This window comes from Stenella coeruleoalba, assembly GCF_951394435.1.
Source record: "Stenella coeruleoalba genome assembly, chromosome: 12".
NCBI lineage: Eukaryota > Metazoa > Chordata > Mammalia > Artiodactyla > Delphinidae > Stenella > Stenella coeruleoalba.
This window is the reverse complement of record NC_137158.1, coordinates 22,295,964-22,323,600: the sequence shown is the minus strand read 5'-3', so window position 1 is coordinate 22,323,600 and position 27,637 is coordinate 22,295,964. Positions and strand designations below refer to the sequence as shown.

The following is a 27,637-nucleotide window of genomic DNA, read 5'->3' as shown; positions in this document are numbered from 1 at the left end:
TGAAGACCGAGCATTTAAATTATTTACATTTTATGTGTGTGTGTGAGTTGTTCTAGCGGATGCCCTGACAGAATGTCATGTTCTGTCACTCTCATGCAAGGCGGATGAAATAAAAAGAATTCATTGCATGTCAAGGTACCTAGGGTGGGGGTAAAGTGATGCTCCCTTTTTTCCACGTTAGAAAGAAAATTTGAAGTGAGAGAATGGGAAGGTGGAAGAGAGAGACTTCGAATACAGAGTAGCATTCTAGCCCGGAAAAGAAGAAAACGTGCAAATGCAAATAGAATGACAGAACTGGGGAGATGGGCTAAAGCCGAGGTCCAGACACAATGACTGTGAGAGAGGACCCACCTGCTGCCCTTGGGAGTCAATCTGATAGGATCAGAGCTACAAAGCTCATTAAGCCTATTTCATAACATGCCTGTTTTACTTGATTTGTTATCTTTTCAGCTAAAATGTGACACAGTGGTGAGTGAAATCAGCACCGGTCCAGGGACTGTAAATTTCAAAATAAACAGAGAACTATTAACAAAGGTAAGAATGGGTTATGTTGCAGCTGTTGCACCTTCACTCATTCCCTCTACTTCAGCTACAGTGGTTTCCCTCCAGTTCTTAAAACTTACCGTACCTCCTCTTGCCTTAGAATCTTTGCACATTCTGATCCCTCTGCCTGGAGTGCCACCCCAAGTTAAATCTGCTTATCCTACAGATCTTGAGGTTCCCTAGCAGTGCCTTTCTGACCCCTTCATTCATATACGTTCATAACACTGTATATGTCTCCTTTGCAAAACTTATTGTAGTTGCTATCTTACATCTTTTTTCTATAACTTTATTTTTTAATTAATTTTTTATTTATTCTTTTTTTTTTTTTTTTCCTGGCTCTGCCGCGCAGCAAGCAGGATCTTAATTCCCTGACCAAGGATCAAACCTGTGCCCCCTGCAGTGGAAGTGCAGAACTCTAACCACTAGACCGCCAGGGAATTCCCAATTTGATTAATGCCTATTGCTCTTTAAACTCTAATTTCCATTAGGACTTATAGCATCTGTTTTTCTCACATCCCCGTTTCCTAGCACAGTGCCAGGCATGCAGTAGGTGCGAGATAACTATTGTTAAATGAATTAATGGACTCCATATTGAATACAAGAAAAGTACTGCTGGTTTCACTCTCTGGTAGCCTATAGTCTGTTGGAAGCATAAGATTTATATAAGAGAAACCATAAGACAGTTCTTTTAATAAAACAATAAATTTTTTTTTAAAAAGTGATATAATAAGCATAAGAAACATCAGATATGGTAAAATCTGGATGACCTGAAGGAGTTGGGGAAACCTCATAGAGGAATTGGGTCTCCCTTGAGTGAGCCCATGGAGGACAAGTAATCCTGGATATGAGACCATTTGTTCAGTTTTATCTCAGTTGAACTTTAAAATTTATCATAATGCATGGTTTGGTCTATTAATTTAAAAAAAGAAATACACACCAGTGTTGGATTGGTCAGACTTAGTATATGCTATGGTCTTGAATTGAAAATAACTGTAAAACCAAAATTTCTAATAATATAGTTTCTTCCCAAGGTTACATAGTTTACAGACATTTACCCATCAGCCTTATAATTCTTCTGAAGGAGAGTTAGTGTTTCATGCTTGTCTCTAGATCTTTGAACTCTTTTATCTTTTTTTCACTGTTAGTTCAAGACAAACTTGTTAAACCAAAATCCGTCACAAGGACAAGAAAAATTTGTTATGAGCTTTTTAAAAAGCGTCTACAACTTGTTGGGCTCTTGATAGCATTTCGTGTCAACTTAGCAAACCAGTGAATCTAATGTACCATTTTTAAATAAGTGACTCTTTCCTCCTCCAGTTGCTGTCTCAGTGTTTATGGAAGGAGAAATGGAACTTGCCAACATGCCTTCCAAACTTTAGGCCATTTGATAGGCAATTTTACTATGGGAAAATGTGCTACGGTAGATGAAGTTTGCCTTTATAGCCAGCTTAGCTGAAAGAAATATAGTTCATATTTCGAGGCAAGGCATAGTTAATAATTTAAAATTTCAATGGCCATGAATTTTCATGCTTTATTACAATTAATTAACTAGGAGATTTTATCTGTTTAAGGATGCCCACTAGCTCACTTATTAAATATATTCCCAAATCCTTCTCAATTGACAACGGAGGGAAAGAGTTAGGGCTTTGAGGTCCAGCTACTGTTTCTCACATGGAAACCCTCCCTTCCTTGTAGCTTTGAGGATCTGGATATTAGTGTGACTTTCTTTAAAGGAACAAGCAGAATGCTTACAGTAGCCTGCTCAGTGTCACAGTAAAGATACATCCTAGAGCAGTGAACACCCATAGTCTGAAAAAGGGAGTATTGAATGTACCTGTGTTACAATTTTTTAATAATAATTCTTATCTGCTCAAAGCCTAATTTCTTCTACACGTGGCTCCATTATTTTCAGGCCTTAAACAATGTTCATTTGCATGTCTGAAGTTTTCAGATCATATCAAGAAAATTCAATCCTTCTTAGGACCTTTATAAAACTTTTTTTTCCATGTTAAAGTTATTGAGATTCACATGTAGCCAATGATCTATGTCCAAAACTTACTCCTCAAGCAGAGAATTATGAATTTGTATCATTGTTTCCACATGTACAAACTTAGCCTTGCATAAAATGTATCTGTTCTTGCATTGCAATTGAATTACTAGCACTGGCAGCACCAGAGATGATTAAATGTTAGCTTAGGTTTGGATCGCTAATAATGGCTTATAATGTCTTCATATAAATCATCATCAAAGGTAGGAGGCTAAAATGTAAAATTAAATGTAGTAGGAACTGCCAAATCTCTGAGACTAGATAATACATTTTTCAAAGCTAGAAGAACTTATCATTGTGAAGAACTATCACTTTGGTACCAGACTTCTACCTGGCAGTAGTCTATAGATGACTTTCAGAAGAAACTAACTTTGAATAATAGTTAATTCAGTTTATGGGGAGAAAAAAGAGAAAATATGAGTTTAACCAAATAGGAAAAAGGCAAACAAAATCCTGTTTTTTAGGTGTGCCTTAGAAATATACCGTGGATAATACAATTTCTTATTTCGCATGCACGCATGCATTTTTATTTGCTGAATTCAACTGTGCATGCTCTAACAAAACTTCAGGGGAAAAAAAGAGATACTGATTTAAGTGGCTCTAACTCTGCTCATTATTTCACTAATTGAGTTTATGTCAATAGGCAGTGGATGCATTCAAGTCATGGGTAGTGTCAATTAGCTGAACACATGGAAAGGATTAATGATTAAGCACTTTTCAGCTATTGACTAAGGAACTGACCAGTCAAGTAGTGGTAACTTCCTTAGAAGTTCTTTTGAGAGCTGTCAAATGCTGACCAGGGACTTCCCTGGTGGCACAGTGGTTAAGAATCCGCCTGCCAATGCAGGGGACACGGGTTCGAGCCCTGGTCCCAGAAGATCCCACATGCCACGGAGCAGCTAAGCCCATGCACCACAACTACTGAGCCTGTGCTCTAGAGCCTGTGAGCCACAGCTACTGAAGCCCACATGGCCTAGAGCCTGTGCTCCGCAACAAGAGAAGCTACCGCAATGAGAAGCCCGTGCACCACAACAAAGAGTAGCCCCCACTCGCCACAACTAGAGAAAGCCTGTGCACAGCACTGAAGACCCAACGCAGCCAAAGATAAATATATAAAATAAATTAAAAATATATATTGACCAATAAAGAATTAGATAAAATGACAGAATCATCCACAGAAAATACAATGGTGGTGGATAAACAGAAAGCACCCGCCTATTGGAATATTTGTTAATTTGCTAAAGCATTCCAAAAAGTTAAACCTTTGAAAGATTTAATTTCTGGTTATAGATTCTTTTTGAACCTACATTTACATTACTGAGTACCTCTTACCGTTAAACATACATATTGGTGAATAGATGGGCCTCTAACTTACTCTGTTAAAATATCAGAGAACTTTACTAGCTCACTGACATTCTTCTTTGTGCCTACTAATTCAATAAACTTCCTGCTTATTATTTGCCAGGAACTGCATTACTGAAATCTGAAGACAAAGTGGCATGTATCTTGCCCTCAAGGAGCTTATGATCTAAAAAAGCAAAGCATAAAAAATATTACAGTGTAATGTGTGATGGCTAGACAGTGGGATGAATCATATAATGAGGGCATGTATAAGATGCAGTCCTGGTGTAAAGAAAGGCACATGTAAATTTTTTTTTTCCCTACTCCCTCAAAGTAAATCTGTCTCAAGGAGACGGGAGATAACCTTGAATTGGGGTGAAGATAAAGAATATACTTGGGAGATACAAGGGCAGACATTCCAGGCAGAGGGGACAGTTTGGGACAGTCAAAAACATGGCATTGTCTGGAAATCAGGAGGTGACTGAGTATGATTTGCACATAGGATGGCATGGGGGAGGATATGAAATTACACAGTATGAAAGACCTTACATGCTCTGCATAAGAGTTTCAGCTTTTTCTTCTGTCATTATTTTCCATGGTGTGTTATGTGTACCACAGGTGGCACACATGATTTTTTGGTATTTCTTACACTTATGAAATTTATTTCATTTTAATAGTTATATGTCATCAGAAAAACTAACACTTATAGCTTGTGATTTTTATGGATATTACAATGTGCCTTTCAACAAATCAATTTCCTCAAAATTAAAAGTAAAAATGATATGCATGTAAAGTAAAAACCCAGAAACTGGGAAAATCTCTTAAGTGGTAGGGAATCATTGAAGGCTTTAAACAGAACATAGACCTGATTAAATATGTATATTATATAAGAAGATAGTTAGGTGCTATTGTTTTGTTGTAGTTGTTTTTGTAGCGGTGTAGCTGACAGATGATGACAGTCTAAACCAGGGCAGAGGGGAAAATTATAATATTTGGGAGACAGCACTCACAGGGTTTGGTGATTAACAGGTGGTTAGTTCTGGAGGTTGAGGGAAAAGGGTAGATCTTAGGAACTCCTCCGAGGTTTCTGACTTGGTTAGCTGGGGGGTTCAGAGTGAAATTCGTGGAAATGAAGAACGTTGAAGGAAGAGGAGTATATTCTGTTTGAAGTGCCTGAGAGAGATGTTTAATCCTGAGTTGACTGTATCAATCTGTAGCACAAGATTCTGGTAGGTAAGTAGTAAAATCTTAGGACTTTACACCTAGGAGAAGTGTAAAGTAAGGAGCTAGAAGCAAGAAAGGAGCACAGGGTAGGGAGTGGGGGCAGGCAGTGGAAGAGGGGTCTTCAAAGGAAATAAAGGAAGGCAAAATTCAGTAGAATGATGTCACTACAACCAAGGAAGCTGGGTAGTTGCAAGGAGAAGGGAATAGTAATCAGCTAAAATGATGCTTGAAAGGTAGTTACCCCGGGGGAAAGCAGGAAGGGACCAGGATTAGGGCAGATGAACAAAAGGGACTCTAGACTTCAGCCTTATCTTAATTTGTTTAATTTTACTAAAAGAATGTATTCATAAAAGTAATGTATTAAACATGATTTAAGTGTTCAATTGGGTTTGGCATTTAGAATACTGATTTTGAGAGCACTTTCAGTGAAATGGTAGAGAAAAAAGCTAGCTAGTTAGCAGGTAGGTCGAATTGTCAGTGAATGGTTTGGAAGTGGAGCATGTAAGATCGTCTTTTATTAAAGTTGCTTTTTTTTTGTTTATGCCGGCGAAATCAATGAACCAAGGGTCGTTTGTTAAAGAGAATTCTAACTTTCCGCTGTTAACCTTTTGTGGAGTCTACCATCTGTTACATAAAAAGGGATAGAAAGTCAAAAGGATGGGTACGCCTTAACCTTTGAATAATCTGAGTATGAATTACCTCTCATTTACATTTACCTTCCCACTTGCAATCTTCTTGTGACCCATGTTCTTGGAGTAACAAACATTTAATGGGTCCCTCATGTAGGACAGGCACTATTGTACTTGATGTCTGTATATTAGTCCTTTCTCTGTATGTCCTAATGCACAGTGTCAGTGAAGAGAATATTTTCTTTGTCCTTGGGCAAATACACACTTAGTTCTTTCATCTATTAAATGGAAAGTGTTGCCCATTTTAAGATTGTGAGGCTTAAAAGATAACAAAGAAGCATCTAGACTTGAGCCTGGCACTCTACAGATGCTTCTTAAAAGTGTTGCTTTGTTGCCTCCTACTACCTTCTCTGCCTTTTCCATTAAGTGACTGTCTTTTTTTTTTTAATTATTTATTTATGTCTTTGGTTGTGTTGGGTCTTCGTTGCTGTATGCAGGCTTTCTCTAGTTGCGTTGTTGCAGTGCGTGAGCTTCTCATTGTAGTGGCTTCTCTTGTTGCGGAGCACGGGCTCCACAGGCACGGGCTCAGTAGTTGTGGCACACGAGCTTAGTTGCTCCGCAGTATGTGGGATCTTCCTGGACCAGGGATCAAACCCATGTCCCGTGAACTGGCACAGGGATTCTTAACCACTGTGCCACCAGGGAAGTCCCAAAGTGACTGTCTTAACCAGCTCTTATGATAGTAGAATCCTTCATGTCATAAACTACATTTTTAGGACTTCAAATACTGTGTGTGAAGCAAATATCAGTATGAGTAAATCAAAACCTATCAGTAATTTCAAAATCCTACAGTAAAAAGTAAATACATAAATAAGTGCATCATCATTGTTAGCAAAAAATGAAGTATGAATTTTGTGAACCATACAGTAATTCTATGTTATTTAACCTGGAATATGTTTTGGCAGTTTCTGTGATATCTCCTTGCTTTTTACTTATGTAGCCAAGAGGAACTTAAATTATAAATTTTTATTTATTTTCTACCATTACTATGATCATTAGTATCAAAAAAGTAGCAGCACCATGCAGAGTTAACACATAAGCTGTGGAGTGAACAAAGTTTTTGCAGTATGACCTTGGGAAAGTTACTTAACCAGTCTGAGCTTCTGTTTCCTCATTTGTAAAAATATACTCATCTCTTAGGGTTGTTGTGAGAATTAATACATATAATACATATAAAATGTTTAGTACAGTGCCTGGCACATAATATGCATTTGATAAATATTAGATGCTGGGCCTTCCCTGGTGGCGCAGTGGTTGAGAATCTGCCTGCCAATGCAGGGGACACAGATTCGAGCCCTGGTCTGGGAGGATCCCACATGCCGCGGAGCAACTAGGCCCGTGAACCACAACTACTGAGCCTGCGCGTCTGGAGCTTGTGCTCCGCAACAAGAGAGGCCGCGATAGTGAGAGGCCCGCGCATCGCAATGAAGAGTGGCCCCCACTTGCCACAACTAGAGAAAGCCCTGTGTTGGTCTTCACCCAACACAGCCCAAAAAAAAAAAAGAAAATATATTATATGCTGCTTCTGGTTTTGTTGTTTCTATTTGCTGTGGGACTTTTGGCAATTACCTCTCTAAGCTTCAGTTTCTTTATCTGTAAAGTATCTACATCATTCGCTACTATAAGGATGAATAGACATGATGTATAAAAGGGCAAAGAGGCCCCGTAGATGTTAACTTGTGTTATGACTGCTCTGACTAGCATTAGTGATAGAAGAAGGTGGTACTGCTAACAATACTATAAAATTCTCAGTTCCATAAATTAGAATGTGAAAATTAGCAATAGTTAGTTCTCAGTAACAAAATAATTAAGAAAATTGCACATTTTTTCTTCATTAAGTCCCATACCTTTTACTTTTCAGACAGTACTACAAGAAGTGATTGAAGATGGCTCAAAATATGGATTAAAAAGTGAACTTTTTTCTGGCCTTCCCCAGAAAAAGATCGTGGTTGAGTTCAGGTGAGTGCCTACCCATCATACGTGTTGGTTAATCAACTGGCTGGGCAGGTGAGTGTTTTACTGTTTTCATCTGGGATCTCAGAGAATTACACATGGAAAAATTAAAAATTAGTTAGATTATATTATTTCCTTAAAATCACAGTGAGTTGATCATTAAACCATGAATAAAAATTTTGGACTTTAATCAAAGTACCTACTGATTATTATGTTTCTTTTTTAATTATGTATTAACAGTTTTGTGGGTTTTTTTTTCTGGAAGACCTCGTTCTTCCTTTTAGTAGACTCCTAAAGCACAGATAATGGTTACTATCATATTAAGAATTTCAGAGTAATGTGATTATCAGAAAACAAGCTTTGTTGTGTTTATAATGTATGTATATATATTTTTAGCTTTATTGAGGTATAATTGACAAATAAAATTGTAAGATAAAGTGTACAACATGATGATTTGATATGTGTATACATTGTGAGAGGATTTCCCCCTTTGAGTTAGTAAATACATCTATCACCTCACATATTTACTTTTTGTGTATGTGTGTGAGAACATTTGTTCTACTTGCTTAGCAAATTTCAATTATACAATACAGTGTTATCAACCATAGTCACTTTGTTATACATTAGGTCCTCAGAACTTATTCGTCTTATAGCTGAATGTTTGCACCCTTTTACCAACCTCTCCTTATTTCCCCCAGCCTCCAGCCCCAGACAAGCACTTCTCCAGTCTCTGTTTCTGGGAGTTTGACTTTTTAGTCTTTAGATCCCACATATAAGTGATACCATGCAGTATTTGTCTTTCTCTGTCTGGCTCATTTTACTTAGCTTAATGCCCTACAGTTTCATCCATGTTGTTGCAAATGACAGAATTTCCTCATTTTTAAGGCTGAATAATATTCCATTATGTATACATACCACATTTTCTTTATCCATTCATCTACTGATGGACACTTAGGTTGTTTCCATACCTTGGCTATTGTGAATAATGCTGCAGTGAACATGGGAGTACAGATTTCTCTTCAAGATAATTTGTTTCCTTTGGATATATACCCAGAAGTGGGATTGCTGGATCATGGAAAAGATTGTTTTTAAATGACTGGTTTTTATACTCAAATTATCCCAAATTAGGCTCCTTTATTCTCTTTGCATGTCCCCTTAAGCCTTGCTGTACTTTTCTTTTTGGCATAAGATGTTCCAACCTTACTCAGACCTGGAATTGTCCATGTCCCCCAAGAAGTCCTGGTTACTTTTTGTGAGGGAGGTATTTAGAAGCCAAGTTCTGGACTGTAGGAGTGCTTATTACTACTGGAACTCAATTTTTACTGATGTTACCAATTGGAATCCAACATCACAAGGTCTATTACATGTAATGCGTATTATTTAAAATTACCAGAGAAATAGCCTGATGTTTTAATGTGCCTCTAAATAGTCTTCATGATAACTTTCTTATATGCCATCAACAAAACCATCTAATCTATGACTTGCTTTTAGGTAACCAAAAAAGAAGAGGGGTCACCTTCAGGGTACAGCTGACAGGATGACAGCTCTTGAACATTGTTAGAAATATTATATTTGCCTTCCTAACAGCCAAGGAAGAGCTTCGATGAGCTGTTTTCCCACTTAGAAAGATAGAACTTGCTAGAGCCTTTGTCTTAAGTATATGTTTTTGTGGAAGATTTTTAAAAATTGACATGGCAGATATTATTTCAATAATATAATATAATGAGTTTTCTAACTCATTATTATAATTTATGATGATAACTTAGTTAAACTTAGTTATGATTAGTACCTGGGGTAATCAGAGGTGAATGGGTTTTATGGATTCCACATTTGTACTGTCTCTGCCGCTCAGTCATGTTCTTAGAAAAAGCAGACCCTCTAAGACTGGGTAAACTCATCTGTTTATGATAAGGACTGATTGTTGAGTAAGCTAACCATTTTATGGAGCAGATATATATTATGAATAAATCTTATGCTACCGATGCGCTCCAATCAAGATATTTAAAGTTTAGTGTAAATGTTGTTGCATCAAAAGAACAGAGAGGGACTTCTGCAGTCATCCTCACCCCAGAGAGGAACTACACTAAGGCCATCCCCCAAGGAAAGTTGCCGTCATTTCAGTCATCTCTTACATAACAAGCCACTACAAAACTTGATACAGGGATTGGCAAACTTTAGCCCATGGGCAAAATCCAGCCTGCCATGTTTTTGTAAATAAAGTTTTTATTGGAATACAGGCTTGCACATTCATTTACATATTGTCACAGTGGCTACTTTCATACTCTAATGGCAGTTGAGTACAGTAGAGTTGAATAATTGAGATAGAGACCAGATGGCCTAAAATATTTACTATCTGGCTCTTCAAGAAAAAGTTTGCCACACTCCTGATTAGTGTCTTAAAACAACAACCACTTTAATGTTCATGACTCTGTAGACCAGGAAATCAGGGAGGACATAGCCTAATGATTCTTTTACTTGCCTGTGGTCACTTATGCAACTCTGATCATCTAGACATTATACTAGGGCTAGAAATCCGGGTGGCTCATTTACTTGTCTGGCATCTCACCTGAGGGCTGGCCAGGCATCTCTCTCTCTGCATTCTCCAACAGAATAGCCAAACCTCTTTACAGAGGTGCTCAGGGCTCCAAGATAGTAAAATATCTGGTTTTGTAACAGGCACATCATCACTTCTGTCACTGTCAGCTGGTCAAAGCAAGTCACAAGATCATCCCTGATTCAGAGCAAGGGAGTAGATTACATCTTTTAATGGAGAGTGGCAAAGAATTTGTAGCCACCTTTAATTCTTTTCATTCATGTCTTTACAGTGATGCCCACCTTTAATTCTTTTCATTCATGTCTTTATAGTGATGCAGGACACATACCCTTCTCTGGGGAGGTACTTCAGTACTTGTACACTCCTTGCTCTTACCTAACCAACAGCAAAGGAAAATCAGTAGCAAAGTAGAATAATACCTGTTACTACACATTCACCCTTGAAATAGTGCCATCACAAGTTTCTTGAAACGTGAACACGTGAAAAGTTGCCACCAGTGCTCACTTTTAATGCCTTCTTCTCAATGTTCACTTCCCCTTCACCATCCCTTCTCCCCAGCCAAGCTCAAAATACCAAGACCTTAGTCTTTCTTGCTCACTGATTCTTTGGCTTTTCTCCAAAGTTTGTGTTTCCCATATAATGCTCTTTTTTGTTTATGCTTATGTCTAAAAATAACATGTTCTATTTGAGTTGTAGTCTATAGGCTTTTTGAAGGGCAGTTTATTTGCTTATGGATTTGCCTCTCTCAACGTTTTTCTAAAGCAGTTAAGGAAAGCTGGAACTTAAATGAGCATCTGAATGCTGATGAAAGCAGAGTCCATTTCCCAGCAGCCATCTTTGCTCTCTGTTATTTTTCATCTGGCATTGCTGTGGGACCATAGCTGCTTTCTCCCTTAGAAGTTTTCCAGTTGCTGTGGCGCTTATCATTGTGGTTTCAAAGTAGAGACAAACAGGTAGAGGAGAGGGTAAAAACTGATAGAAAACATTGTTCTTGAATTTGTCCTGAAAATGAGAGAGGTGGGAGGAGAGAATTTCTTTAACTACATAGTTTCTCTAATAGACCAGGCAACTTTCCCCTCAAAGCAAGAGATAGAATCACTGTGTTCAAGAAACTTGCCCCTTATATTGAGATGATGATGGTGATGATAGGTCAAGGAACCTGCTCATAGTCACAGAGCTAACGCCGAATCCTGTATCCTTAACCTTTCCTGCCTCCCTGATATATTGATATGTGGTTGGTTTCCCTATATTTTGTCTGATCCAGGAGCAGTGTGATAAAGTGCCAGCGTAGATGACTGTCCCCGCTGGGCTTGGGCTCCACGTGGTAGGTAGAGTAAGAATTGAAGCTAACTACTGTTGCCTCTCTCCTCTCTACAGAGTCAGCCTTTCCTATTTTGTTCAAATCAAATCTGCAGGAGCACAGTCAGCAGTGGTAGCCTTTCCTCTTCTTTCGTCAACATAATCTTCCCCACTCCCTGCTGTTCCCCAGTGTGAAGTGTTCTCAAAAAACAAATTGAGGACCTCTGGTAATATGGAAGTCCAGGAGATCAGGGTACCAATTTTCACTTAGTAACTGATTCAGTCATCTTGGATGGGACAGTTTATTTCTCTAGTCTCTTTTCTTGTATGGAAAATAAGAGTAATATTATCTCTTTTCTTACAAGATTGAGGAAATTACATGAAAGATTTTTTTTTAATTTCCAGTAAAGTGTCCAAATTGTATTCATAGTAGTTACTTTGATTGCCAAAGGAATTGAATTTGTATTTTCCGTATCATTGTATTCCCTTCCGAGCAGGAATGTAGAGAATGGCAAATTGATGATTTCAAGGGAGGTTTTGTGAAGCCCTAGATAGACTCAGTTCTTCTAATTCTAAAGAAAAAGTACAAAAGCTATGGCCAACAGGCACATGAAAAGATGCTCAGCATGGGGGGCTTCCCTGATGGCACAGCGGTTAAGAATCCGCCTGCCAATACAGGGGACATGGGTTCGAGCCCTGGTCCTGGAAGATCCCACGTGCCACAGAGCAACTAAGCCCCTGTGCCACAACTACTGAGCCTGCGCTCTAGAGCCCGCGAGCCACAACTACTGAGCCTGAGAGCCACAACTACTGAAGCCCGCGTGCCTAGAGCCCGTGCTCTGCAACAAGAGAAGCCACCGCAGTGAGAAGCCCGCACACAGCAATGAAGAGTAGCCCCTGCTCGCCACAACTAGAGAAAGCCCGTGCACAGCAACGAAGACCCAATGCAGACATAAATAAATAAATTTATTTTTTAAAAAAAAGCTCAACATGGCTAATCATTAGAGAAATGCAAATCAAAACCACAGGGAGATATCACCTCACACCTCAGAACAGGTATCATCAAAAATACCACAAATAACAAATGTTGGCAAAAATGTGAGAAAAGGGAAACCTCGTGCACTGTTGGTGAGAATGTAAATTGATGCAGCCACTGTGGAAAACAGTATGGAGGTTCCTCAAAAAGCTAAAAATGGAGCTACCATATGATCCAGCAATATCACTCCTGGGTATACATCTGAAGAAAATGAAAACACTAATTCGAAAAGATACATGCACCCCAATGTTCATAGCAGCATTATTGAACTAGGCAAGATATGGAAGTAGGCAAGATATGGAAGCAGCCTAAGTATTATCAACAGATGACTGGATAAAGAAGACACACGTGTGTGCGCACACACACAATGGAATACTACTCAGCCATAAAAAGAATGAAATTTTGCCATTTACAGCAACATGGATGGACTTGGAGGGCATTGTGTTAAGTGAAATAAGTCAGAAAAAGACAAGTACTGTATGTTATTATTTATATGTGGAACCTAAAACATAGACTAATGAATATAACAAAAAAGAAACAGACTCACAGATACAGAGCACAAACTTGTGGTTACCAGTGGGGAGAGGGAAGTGGGGAGGGGCAAGGTAGAGGTAGGGGAGTAAGACGTACAAACTATGATGGATAAAATAAGCTACAAGGATATATTGTACAGCACAGGGACTATAGCCAACATTTTATAATAACTATAAATGGAGTATAATCTTTCAAAGTTGTGATTCACTGTTGTATGCCTGGAACTTCTATAATGTAAATCAACTATACTCAGTTTTTTAAAACAATGCAAAAGCTATGAGAAAGCTTTTTTATTATTATTAGACAGATAATATAAATACCTAGTTTTTAAAAATTCAAAGATTACAGACAGGTATTCAGTAAGAAGGATGTGTACTCCCTAACCTAGTTTCCCAGTTCTCTCCATACGGGCATTCACCAATACCAGTTTCTTGCTTACCCACCTAGAGATATTCTTTGCATTTGTAAACAGATCACACACATTATATGCTGTTCTTTACCTTGCTTTTTTCTTTAAACAATGTAGCTTACATTCCTCTAATATCAGTACATCCAGGGCTGGCTTATTTTTATTGTTTCGTAGTATTCTGTTGTCTGGAGATTTTTTTAATCAGCTTTATTGAGGTATAATTACATACAGTACAATACAGTTCACCATATTTCAACATGTAATTTGATGAGTTTTGTCAAAGATGTCCAGGTCTCATCACCACCACTGCGATTAGGATATCTAACAGTTTCTCTGTCTTTTTTTTTTTTTAACCTTCATCTGTATTACTCTCTTTTATTTGGCTTACTTTGGATTTGGTTTGAGCCTCCCTTTCTAGTTTCTTATAGGAGTGCCTTAGGTCATTGATTTGAAACCTTTCTTCTTTTCTAATATAAACATTTCATGGTATAGATTGTTCTGCTTTAGCTACATCTCCCAAATTTGCTAGTAAGGCAGTTCTAAGAGTCACCCTGTTGGCTGACGTTCTCATAGGGATCACAGTCCTTCACTGTCCTGTTGTTTAGTTTCATAAAACCAGTGTTTTATATATCTTTCTTGTTTGCTGGTTGTTTTAACCCTATTGAAGAACATTTGCTTTCTTTCTAAATAATGATTAAATGAGTATCCTTATAGTTTCATGACTTCACAATTGTGCACAGGTATCTGTAGGATCAAGTTTTTAAATGGTAATACCCTTAAAAGGGGAAATATTGATAACAAGGCTTTGGAGACAGACCAAGATTAAGCTCTGTTTTTACCACTTTTCTTTTTTAATATAAATTTATTTATTTTTATTTCTGGTGCATTGGGTCTTCTTTGCTGCACGCGGGCTTTCTCTAGTTGCAGTGAGTGGGAGCTACTCTTGGTTGGGGTGCACAGGCTTCTCATTGCGGTGGCTTCTCTTGTTGCAGAGCACAGGCTCTAGGCACCTCGGCTTCAGTAGTTGTGGCGTGCAGCCTCTAGAGCTCAGGTTCAGTAGCTGTGGCGCACGGGCTTAGTTGCTCCATGGCATGTGGGGTCTTCCTGGACCAGGGATCTAACCTGTGTCCCCTGAATTGGCAGGCGGTTTCTTAACCACTGTGCCACCAGGGAAGTCCCTTTACCAATTTTAACCAGCTGTGTTCTAGTTAATATATCTTTTTTTAATATTGAAAAACTTACGAAATTTTCAAACATACACAAAATAGAGGAAAGGTATGTTAAGTCCCATAGGCTCATCACCCAGGTTCAAGAGTCCTCAAGATATTGCCAAATTCACTTCATTATCTTTTTTCCTTTTTGTATCTCAAGTCCCTCATCACAAATACGAGAGTACCTTACATCACAGCTCTTCTGAGCATTAACTGAATTAATGCATGTAAAGTATGTCAAACTGTGCCTGTCAGATAGTGAGTGTGCTCTAGAAGCGTTTGCTATTGTTAAATTATTGATTACAACTTCTCAACCACCAAGAGTAATAAATGTGTTGCTTGAGAATTTGGAGTGGCAAATCCTATTTCTGGTTATCCTGGCAAGCTTTATATATAAATAGTTCTATATTTTTGTTTTAATTTCTGATACAATAAATATTGATAGATATTACTCATATAAACAAAATTTCTTTGGGGTCCCCAGTAATTTTTAAGAAGTTAAAGAACTGAGAAGTAGTGCACTAAACTTAATTTCTAATAATGTACATTGTTTGTATCACAACATATCTCTGAATTTCCTCATCTTTTTATCAGTCCTCAAATGTACCTGCTTCCTAAGTGTGCCACTTCTGTGTATGTTATGTGACTACCTCATGAGTCAGAGGATCACTTTCACTAAGGATGGTTCTTTCTGACATCTAATTTATCTTTGCTCTAAATGTCTAATCTTTAGCTATCTTTGCCCTAAATTACCAAAGGCTTTAGTCCACAATTGTATTAAACTATGGAGCTATGACCTAGTTCATTTTAGAACTCTTGTTCTTAGAACAGAAAAAGTAAACTTTTGCAATTATCTTGCAGTTCACCTAATGTTGCCAAAAAATTCCATGTTGGACATTTGCGTTCTACCATCATAGGTAAGTGTCATTCATTTCACAGAAAATACTGAGCATGCCTTTCGGGGCTGTATTTGGTGATACAGTCTAATGGTTTAAGGCTTAAGTAACAAAAGGACAAAAAACAAAGAAGTTGAAATTTATATGAGCTTAATGCTAATTAAATATCACCCAAAAAATGGAAAAAATTGGTTTAGAAATAGCAAAAAATTTGTTTCAAAACCAAAAGATTAACTCAGAAACCAGGTTTAACTGGTATGTATGTTTTGATTTTAACTTGTTAAAAATATGTATGCATATGAAGAAGAACTGAAAGATGCTGAAATGAAAACAGTTATATGGGATTGATAGTCATCCTCCCAATTTTTTTGTTCATTTGTTATATAAAAGAAACTCAGTCTCCGTCATGTGAGTACTAACTGGAGTTTTCAAGACTGAAAATTGAAACAAGACTATCCTAATAAAGAGAAATTACTATAGTGTTGTACTTCTTGGCTGTAATGCTTCAGTGTATAATAGGCTTATGGTTTCCATTTACTTCAAGCATGACATTGTGTAGCAGCCCATCTTAAAGCTGCAGTTAGAATTGTATAATATGAGAATTGGAAGGGATTTTGGAGTTTATCTCATGTAATCTGTCTTCCAGTATAGAAATCTGTCTTTTGCATGCTTACAAGAAAGTCATTTATTCCGTACTGGAATACTTTAAAGACTTGGAGAAATCAGTATTTGTGGCATAGATTGTTACGGCACTAGTCAGCTCTCATTGTTAAAAAGTTCTCAAGCAGCATTTTAAGAGAGGAAATGACAGGACTTGATGAAAAAGAATATAAGAAATACAATGTATAAGAAAAGCTGTTGTCTTACATGAGTAAGTCAAAAGCATAGGGTTGAACATGATAGTTGTTTGACAGTTGTTAAGGGAAATATTTGAACCAGGAAGAGATAATTATTGAAACTTACCATGTTAAGTGTTTTCATGTATTATCTCAACTAGTTTCACAATAGCCCGGTTTATTAAGTACTGCTGATTATAGATGAGGAAACTCAGATACCAAAAGTAACTTTCCCAAAATCACACAGCTAGTAAGTATTGCAGCCAGGATTTGAAATTGGGCAGTCTAATTCCAAAAGCCTAGGTTCAGACATTTAGTTGGACTTATAAGATACTAAGGTGCTAAGAAAAATAGGAATATAGTCTGAGTACCAGCTGCAAAAGGTGAATCCTGTTGCTGAGACCATATACCTTGGGAAAATCTAGAAGTAGGGAAACTGGAGAAGTAGCTGCAGTACTTTGTCAGCTGTGCATATTGGCGAGGGGTTATTTGCAGAAAACTAGATCCACTCTAGTAAAAGCAGGAAGGAATTTACTATGGGATATCGAATAGTTTGCAAAGTTGTTGGGAGTGCTGAAGAAGCTTTGGATTAAGCTGACATAGATGACTCACAAAACTATACCATAGAACTTGATCATCAAGGGAGCTTCTGCCTTTTCTGCGATCACTGCCACTGCCACAGTCAGGAAACTGCCACTACTCCTGCCATGGCTTCTAGAATTCAAACTAGCAAAAGAGGCCACCCATACCCTATCTTTTACTTCCCTTGGAGGTTAGATGACAGGACACTAGGACCTCTAGTAGTGATGCCACTAAAAAACAAAGTCTCCGCTACTGTGCTTGTCAGAAAAATAAAGGTAGCTCCCTTTCCACCTCATTTCTGCCTTCTAGATCACGTACAAAGTGTATCAGATTGCCCAGACCTAAATGACTTCTGGAGCCCTAACTACCAGAGATTCTGGGGAGTGTTATTTTTAGCTTTCCAGCCTCTGCAGTATGTGAGGGCACACAGAAGGAGAGTGGAATAGAGGTCAAATGTCAAACCAGCATCAGCAGTACAGGAAGGTGGAGGCCTTGGACTGCTATGTGCTGTTAGTTAGGGAGCAACATGAGAGGATGGACTTCATGATGGAAAGAAGGTGGAATGGGCTACTTAGAAAAAGAAAAATCGGTATGGCTAGGTTCTTTAGGACATAGCCAAATTATATATTTCTTTTTTAACTACTGAGATTCTGTTATTTTCTGTCCTTGGAATTGACTTGGAATCGCAATTACTTGAACATGTGTTCCTAACCCCCATTAATGTTGTTGAAAATTGTGAGGTTCTTTAGAATAACTACCTCCTCCAAAATGATTCCTTACTCCCTTTCCATAACGTAGATGAAAACACAATAATGAATGTTTTAGTAAAAAGAAATTGTTAGTAAATTTTGCCAAAAGAATTTTCTGTGTTATGCTTTGATATTAGAGAAGCACATGGTTCTTATACCAAAATGGATAATGAGAAACTGTGTATTTTATTGATTTACTAGGAAATTTTATAGCAAATCTCAAAGAAGCTTTAGGACATCAAGTAACAAGAATAAATTATCTTGGGGATTGGGGCATGCAGTTTGGTAAGTAAATCTGAGGCTTTATTTTTCATATCGTTAAGTTTAATTTCTTTTAATATCTCATTACTTAATCACCTGGACAGAATACAGGCAGAATTCCATTGGATGAAGTAGTGCCTCCTACCTGCTTTTTTCCCCTAATGGCTCTTTTTGCATAAATCTTATATATTACTTATTAGAGTAATTCTCACCATACAAGTAAGTTTTCGGGAAGGAAGCTTCATACAATCAGAACGAGACCTGATAAATACAGACTTTTTTGGTTTTATTAAAGAAAAGTAGCTTACATTGGTTAGTTAAATGTAGAAGTATGTATTAGAGAAAAAGTAAGCCTAGGTATACACCCTTCTCAACCACAGCCCTGCCATTTTTAAAACTAGTGAAGTCCAGCCTCCCTGGTCCATCCTACATGAAATGTTGTACCCTGGGCCAGTGGTGTAAAGGAAGAACAAACTGGGATACTTTGGCTTCCCCTTAAATTGTACAAGTGGCAGAGGGGGGCGGTGAGGGGGAGGGTCAAAAAGAAAAGAGAGAAAGAGAAGAGTGAGACCCAAACAGTTCAGTGCCACAGATTATCTCTGATGTCATGAGTTTACTCAGAACCATTCGTAGCTCATATACTGCAGTAATCAGGGTGTGGAAGAACGGGATAAATGAAGTTGCTATGGTAGTGAAGGACTGGTAGCATGTGAAATGTGAACTTTTTATTAAAATCTCTGGCAGCAACCAGGTGCCTTTTAAGATTCAGCCCTAGTGTCACCTCTGAAAAGCATTCTGACAGCCAGACACACCCTTGCCCACTTTCTCACATCACCAAGTTCCTAGTACCCAGCTCTACTCAAATAGGCTTCTCTCTTACTGAATTCTTTTTTGTGCTTCTCTCCTCTGCTAGGTGAAATGTTCCATGAAAGCATGGGCTGTGTCTTACTTATTTTTGTATCTGTAGTGCTTGGCACTTAAGAGGCACTCAGAATGATGAATGAATCTGTCTTGGGAAGTATTTCACAATACTACTCCAAAAGAAAGGCTGCGTAACATTTTAAAGCTTCTATAAAGTGCAGTGTGCACTGCCAGTTCTGAAGTTCACTGATACTATTATGTTCCATATCTAGTGAAATGAAATCAGTTTCCGGAAGACAGATTTATCGTGACCTTCTCTTATGAATATTATCCTTTCAGTTAGAATCCTTTTTAGACCCTAAAAAGGGTACAACTTGAACCTAACAGTGCCCTTACTATTCACTGTGGAGGAACAGAAAACATGCCCTGCATTTTATAAACCCACCTGCAGTTCACAGTGGTTTGGGCTCTAGGCTAAACAGTCAGATTTAATAGATGGCATCCTCTTTATATCAGTTTGGCCTATTCAGGCATTTCACAGCCATTAGCAAATATGTGATTATGATATTCATTACATTTTAGCTGCAGGATTTTATTGTAGTGGATTTTTCCTAAAGGACTACTATGGTTAATGATCTGTCAACATTTCCATTATAACCATCATTGTTGAAGAGTTTTAATTTTGGCTGTTCAGCTATCCCCTATTAAAAGTTGGCAGACAGTTCCTAAGTACAGAATTAGTTTCTGAAAATGTATTAGGTTGAATGTTAAATGGAATTGGCCTTTACTTTTCCTATTTCTGTTTTTTAGAACACTCTTTCCACACCCTACTCCCAAGACCCTGAATCATAATCACATTTGCTTTTGCTTGAAAGTGAATAGTGCTGGTATATGTTTTAGTCATCCTTCTAGCTCCTGTCTAAGCCCCAAAGATTGTCTACCCCGTGTTTAGTAACATCCCACTTTCTGCTGAGCCTACATAGAAAAATGTACATCAACAAGGCCCAGTAGTGGCAATTGCTCCTTTAGATCTGAAGCTAGGTAACTGATACAGTTGTAGAAACAGATTAGTTTTTAAAGTAATTGCACTACCTGTAAATTACTCTTGGCCCAGGCTGCATCTGTCCTTTCATCCAAAATTGTGGTCATCTTTTAGCAAAATATATTAAGAGTATATATATTCACAGTCCATACTAAGAATTTTCATTGTAGCTTACAAACCTCAATTATTATTTTTTTTAAAAGGTTGAAATTAATACCTTCCCTGAACTCTGAACTTATCATCAAAGACTAAAAGAAAAAAAAATTGGCAAATAAAAGACAATCAAAGCAGATTGGCCAGATCAAAGCATTATGTCTCTTGGTCACCTTGAATGGGAGAAGTAATCAGGGCTGTTTCAAGTTTTATCTTCAGTTATTTAAGAACTAATATTGTAACACTAAGCTAATCCTACCTTGTTTTATTTTCACACCTACAAGTTTAAAAAGTAAGATTTGAAAACACTTCCCATCAGTTTCTTTTCACAGATTTTGAGTGTCTAGTGCCTGGCATCACGATGTCCTTCCACAGAGTAGCTGCTCAATAAATGCTTGTTTTATTAGTGTCTTGTATGGAGGTGCTGGGCACCATTAGCATAAAGATAATTTAGTCCCAGGCTCTGCCTTGGATGAGCTCATAGTCTTTTGGTTTCTGTGGAACTAATTTCAGTGAGCTCTTCAATATATTGAATTTATGATTCAATATATTGAATTTGACTTGTGTCAGTTTATGAGGTAGCAGAACGTGATAGTGTGTGTTTTGCAATATTTTCAGGATGCATAATTATGAGAGGTTAATCTTTTTATAGAACTGTACCTGTTCCCTGCCATGACTGTTCTCTACTGTTCGATTGTATAATCTTTTCATTTACGGATTACTGTGCTAGGTCTTTTGGGAACTGGCTTCCAGCTGTTTGGCTATGAAGAAAAACTCCAGTCCAATCCTTTACAGCATCTCTTTGAAGTAAGTTGGCAAGAAACAATGTTCGAAAATGCTTCAGCTTCTTTTTTCAGAGTACAGTGCAGCTTCATAACATATTTTTAATCCCAGAGGTTTAAAAAAAAGAAACCAAAAAACTGTTCCTTAAAACAAGGACCCAAAACAATTGAAAATGTTGCTTATATTTTACTAGGGAGTTCCTTTCATTTTCAAATCCAGGTGTTTCTTTTATTAGTATTTTAGTTTGATTTGGGACAGTATTTCTCCAGGTATAGAAACTTCTTAGCATAAACACACAGAATAACATATTCAGCATAGAACTCTTTCAGTTTTTATTAGTTATGTACTGTAGTTTTCTTCATGGTAATAAGTATAATTCATTTAACCTTGAGAAGACATGAGTGTATACTTTTTTGCTCTTGTTCTGATGTGGGGGAAGGCACACGTGTTTCTCTGAATTTGTGTGCACTTTTTTCATTTTTCTTTAAGCTCCTTTTCCTGCCTTTTGCCCAATGTGAACTTCTTTCTGTTTTATCTCATTTAGTCCGTTGGATACTCTGCTTTTCTGTCCTCAGTCCTTCCTGGAGTTCATTAATAAAGCCTTTCCTGTCCAATTAATCTCAAGGGATGTGTTTCCTTTTCATTGTCCCAATTGTTATCTCTGCTGCTTCTAGGCCTGACAAGAAGGAACACAGATACTATGTCAGCCACGCTGGTGACATACGGGGGATCAGACTAAGAATGTGTATGAGGAAAAGCACTTGCCAAACAGTGTTTTACTTCTCTAGCCAGAGCCACAGAGAGCACTTCATTGTTTTCCTTTTTGTTAAATTGTTTTTCTCCTGCAGCTGGCTTTGTATCAATAGCTAAATTAACAAAACACGTTCTGATTCTTAAAGACCTTTAAAGGTGTGTGATTTCCTCCTGAGTCTTTGCCTTCACTCTCACTGTAAATGCCTACATTTTGATTTATACTATTAACCAAAAGATTTTTTTTTCTCTTTCCCATTAAGAGTTTTATTGATAGTCAAGAGTTTAAAAATTAATAATTCTTTACGGTCGTCTATAAAGCCTGCCACCTTAGTGCCTGGAATTTTTACTGTATTATTTTTTAAAACTTTGAATAATCGTGAGTATTTTTTACCACGAGGTTAGTGAACCTTTCGTCAGATCCAGGCCCCAGAGACAACCCATGGTGCAGGAAATACAAATACCCACTTGGAGACCTTCTGCCATTGAGAGAACATTTTTAAGAATTTAGAGTACAGTTTGACATATGAGAGTTACCACTCTCATCTTTCACCCACCCAACCTCAGAAGTTTTTAATTTAATCCTGTAAATAGTAAATCTTTGTTGCCCATAATGTTTTAAATATTTTAGTAAAATTTGTTCTTCAACTCCATAGAAACCTAAACATATGTTTCTTTCTATGCAGTTTAATACAGTGTCCTGCCTCTTGAGACTCATAAGTGGGAGATCACACATCTCTGTTAGAGGTTGTTAATTGATGGACACACAAAAGGAAGGAACAAGGGCAGGGGGTACTTTTATGAATAACTAGAAACTCAAGGCACAATGGTGTTGCTTTCATTCAGTGTTTTTTTGCCTAGTAGCTTCATAGTTGAGCAGTATTTATAGACAAAAGAGGGCAAGTCAAATACACCCACCTTGCTGTTTGTAATAGAAGATAGAAATCCATTTAGAGTACTTCTCTGCTCTCTTCCTCCTTCCGTTGCAGGATGGAGAAAATGCAGAGCCTAAAGTGGCAGCCTCTAGGTTATTTTTTTATTTTTTATTTTTTTGCGGTACACGGGCCTCTCACTGTTGTGGCCTCTCCCATTGCGGAGCAGAGGCTCCGGACGTGCAGGCTCAGTGGCCATGGCTCACGGGCCCAGCCGCTCCGCGGCACATGGGATCCTCCCGGACCAGGGCACAAACCTGCGTCCCCTGCATCGGCAGGCGGACTCTCAACCACTGTGCCACCAGGGAAGCCCCAGCCTCTAGGTTATTTTATCTTCGTGCTAATTTTTGCAGACCCAGGTGCATTTTAAAATTACAGCTGTCACTGTAGATTACTTTCAACAACGTTTAGTATAAATGAGGAATTTTTTCCCTTTTTTTTTTTTGGAGCATTAAGCAAATATTAATAAATGATTTTACCCTGTTCCTAAACAGAAAACCTGAACCTTGGTTGAACCCATTTTTTCCTTCTCAAGTTATACTTGGAGCTCTTTGAGAGGGAAGGACCTGTCTTCCTGATCTTTTATCTGCAACCTCACACACCGTACCTTGCAGTAAATGCTTGAATGAATTTGCCCCTTCCATTTAAGTTGTGGCATAAAGAAACCTATTGTATGGCTCCAAGGAAGGGCTAACTATCATAGGACACCCTATTTATCATTGGTCAAAAATCTAGCTTATTTTATTATGCAGTTTACTGATGAAGAACCCAAGGGCCAGACCCAAGGTTCCAACACAGGCAGTTTGGCTCCAGAGTGTTCTGTGCACTGCACTGCACCGCCCCCCACTGGCATTATGGAATGCCTTTCTGAGCCATTCATTTCCACTGGTTGTAATTACTTACAAAGCATTTTCTTTTCTTTCATCCTTGAAGTGGTGTACCAAGGGCACAATTAGTAGTTTAGTTTTGGCAGTTTCAACCTTCTGGTGTATTTGTTTTGAATTTGGCTTCGGCCATCCAGGAGCAGATTTCGTGGCCTACATCCCTCTAAATTGCACCATGATCAGTATCCCCCCAGTTCTGGTTTCTTGGCCAGGTTAGAAATGATATTATATGGTAGTTTTAGTATTTCTTTTCTGTGATGAAAATACACCTACAGTCGTTTCTCTGCTGCATTTTCACGTTTGTGCTATGCTTTATTACGGGTGTTATTACTCTCTGCACCTGTAGTCATTCTTTTCCCAGGACATCTGGCCATGCTGTGCACAGACCTAGGACTTTTGTTAGCCAACATTTGAAACCTTTCCTTTAGTTGTTCTAATTTGTTGTCACAAAACGGGAAGTGGTTTTTAATAGTTCCTCCCCCCTGAATCGGCCGATGAGTTAAATAATATATTTGCTGTTTAAAATTCACACTATTGATTCAAAGAAAACATTTGTAGTAAGTTTTGGAATACTTATCAAAAAGGCTTTCCACTTGTATCTGAAAGTAATTTCTTATGATAAGTTAGTAAGTGTTAAATCTAAATCATGGGCATATGGGAGTCATCATTTACTCATATCTGTCTTAATAATTTTTAAAAGTAATTTCTCAGGGTTCCTCCTAGATTTAAACTACTTGAATGGACCTTGATAACACTGTGCCTTTAAGAATGTATAACCCAGCCACTTTTTCTGCTTTTGGTTTTTTGTTTTGGGGTTTTTTTTGCCCTAGAAGGTTTTAGAACTTGACTTATTGGTGTTGCGTATTAATTTGGATTTTGCGAACTATAGAATTCCTCTGAAATATGAGCAGCCTCTCATAAGAGGTAAATATCATGCCAATAAAATATGCATTAGTCCTGTACCGTAGCACTGGCATTTTTAAAGTTTGAAAATGACCCCAATAAGTATTTCATTATTTTTACCCTGCCCCTTTCTGAAAGGATTTGAGGTAATCACAGTGATGGGCGTTTAATAAAAAAGACATAGAAAGTCAGAGATGATGTATTACTAGGTAATATTAGATAACAGACTTCACCCTGAGTTTCCCTATATCAGTAGCAAAAAAAAAAGTAATAAATAGGGCAGGACCAAAGCAACCAACCTGATGAGTGATAATGTTTACTTCCGTTTTTTTAAATGTGGAGGAAGTGTCTATTCGTCAAGAGACCATGTGTTTTCTGGCTTTCGAATATCAAAACAACTTCTCAAAGTAATTCAAGACTAAATTGATTCTAGACATATATATAGGATTATTTATGCAGTTAAAAATTCTTATTTTTTAAAGAATTGAATTCAAAAGTTATTTGTTGGTTTAGGTCACTTTACTTTTTTCAGGAAAAATGACTTATGTTTGGTGTGGATTCTACTCATTATAACACTTACCTACAAGAAATAGCTTTTAAATTCTAAACCAAGATTGGAACGCAGCCATCACTTTTGAGAGCGGTGGGACTCAGCTTAAGTCAATGTTAGGGATTTCGCACCTCCCAGGTCACACAGAGGCTCTTATGTGTATCCCAGGGTGGCCATGGAGGCCTTTTCTTGGCTTCAGTCCACATTGGTCTTGACTCACAGGCCCGGTACCCAAGCCTCTGCTTGTTTGACAGACTTCACCTGGAGGTCTTGCTGTGGCCCAGTTCCACAGGCCCAGAGACCAGCCTCCCTGTGTGGGGACACTGTGAACCATTGCCCTCTGAGGGCCTGCTGCACCTGAGGGGCTGCTCAGCTTCTACTGTTCCTGGGAGTGTTTCCCTCAGCTCCTCCTCTGTCTAGGCAGCTCTCCTTTCCTCTCTCCCTGCAGCTTCTCCGCTTCACCATTGCTCTTGACCATCTTCCACAAAGCCACGTGCCTTTCTCCCTCACCCCTACTCCCCTGGGACAGCACTACAGTGTCCCATTGTCCTCTGAGTGTTCTTAGAGCAAGGATGGAAATACCAAGCAAGGCCAGAATACATGTTAAGAGCTCAGTCGTTATCTCACCCTACTGAAATGTATGAAAAACACTTTCTTCAGCATGAGGAAAGTATTAGGCACGAGTGCGTGGTAATCTACCAGTTAGTGATTATCAGCCTTGGATAAAGGTGTAAGATATCATGGATGTTATTGTGTATGTACAGAGGATAAAAATAGGAGATTCCAAACATTAAAAGAAGATGAAGGGATGGTAAAATGCTGTTTATATGCTGCTTATGATGTACTAATGCGAAATTTGGTAATTAATTACTTCAAATGAGTTATTTTTTTACCTAGGAAGTTTTGACTTTATTAGCTCTTTGATGTATTGATGTATTAAATTATAATTATATTAATTTGAATTTCTTTAATATTTCATTTAACATCAGGAATTGGTCTCAACCAGAGAAATTTCCGATCAATACATGAAACATGAAACTAAAAATGAGCTTGTTTGAGTTATAATCATGAATTTGATACATGTTATTTTCTTAAAAATGAGATCAAAATTAAATGCATTCTAAGATAGAGGACAAATAAATATTCAGATAAAAGGGTCTTTAGTGTCCAAGTTATGCTAACCATCCTTAGCAGTTACTCTCAGTTTTAAAGACAAAAATAACCAGAGATGGGGTTAGAGCCCTGCACCAAGGAATTCAGCTGTGCCTATGTGGCTAATGGTATTCTAGAATCAAATTTAGTAAGACTAAGAGGGAGTGAGAGCATTTTCTGCTACTTTTTCACACTTATTTCTTTACATTTGGGCAGATCATCCTGAGAGCTGATTATAATTAATCAATTAAATTAGAAATAAAATGTCATATGTTTTTTGGCAATCACTACATCTAGAATTAGTGTAAAGGAAGAATTAATACTCATTTCAGGAAGTCTCAGACATTTAGTTTACTCGCTAACAAATACAGCTGGCTTTTGCATTCTAGTAACTAAAAAGAAAAATTGTGTTTCCATCCTCAAAAACACTTTTCTTCATCCACACTCTTATTTATCATATCCAAATTTAAAATTTCCTTTTTATTCCCTTTGAGTCTGGATCTAACCCCAAAAGGGAGCTGTCTTCAGAATGCATACTTTCCAAGGGTAGAGGGTTCATGGTAACTGTAGATTAAAAATTGTCTATAATGTCAGAAATGCAGAGTATAAAATTTACTTTGTGAAGGAAAACACATTTCTTTTCTAAAACGTTGATGAATGTTAACTATTAGTTTTATATAGTGCGTTTACAAGCAGATTCTTAAGTGCTAATTAAGGCTCTTCTATTGTTTGATAGTATCAGTTGGTTTTCAGTAATGTTTGGTTTATCACGAAAAATTGCTGCAATGCCAGGGTTCTTCAGGAATTAGGAAGGGCTTTTTGTTTTGTTTTAATTATTTCTATTTTAAATGTTAAGAAAGGGAAAAGATTCTGGTGATATTTTTTTCTAAGAATATTCTTATCAATATTTTGAACGCTTATTAGATTTCTAAATGTTTGGCTGTTTGAGTTTAGGGTCCTAGATTAAAAAAAAAACTAATGGGCTTCCCTGATGGCGCAGTGGTTGTGAGTCTGCCTGCCGATGCAGGGAACACGGGTTCGTGCCCCGGTCCGGGAAGATCCCACATGCTGCGAAGCGGCTGGGCCCGTGAGCCATGGCCACTGAGCCTGCGCGTCTGGAGCCTGTGCTCCGCAACAGGAGAGGCCACAACAGTGAGACGCCCACGTACCGCAAAAAAAAATAATAATAAAAAAATAAAAAACGAATACCTTTCCTCTTCTGAAAATAAGGATTTTTTTGTATATTTGATTAGAAATTGAATACACACATGTACACACACGTGTATGTGAGAGAGAGAGCTGGACAGAGACGGGAAGAGAGATGGGGGAAGCGGGGAAAGATTAACTTTGAATCACATGCCATTTATAGACACATATATATCTTTACTCCTGTAGGCTGGACTGTTACGCAGTTGTCAATGGATAGGTCATTCAAAGGTCAGGAAGTCTGACCTATGCCTACA

At 37.9% G+C, this 27,637-nt stretch overlaps 1 protein-coding gene across 2 annotated transcripts in view; it reads left to right on the top strand.

Moving 5' to 3' along the window:
- The window catches only part of RARS2 (arginyl-tRNA synthetase 2, mitochondrial), a 96,037-nt gene that overhangs the window by 35,904 nt on the left and 32,496 nt on the right, over positions 1–27,637 (top strand). For both annotated transcript variants that reach the window (XM_079938817.1, XM_079938816.1), the window contains exons 4-8: positions 451–534; positions 7,706–7,803; positions 15,702–15,757; positions 18,105–18,188; positions 20,951–21,027. In XM_079938817.1, the coding sequence (XP_079794943.1) occupies positions 451–534; positions 7,706–7,803; positions 15,702–15,757; positions 18,105–18,188; positions 20,951–21,027 (399 nt within the window). The remainder of the gene's footprint in view (positions 1–450; positions 535–7,705; positions 7,804–15,701; positions 15,758–18,104; positions 18,189–20,950; positions 21,028–27,637) is intronic.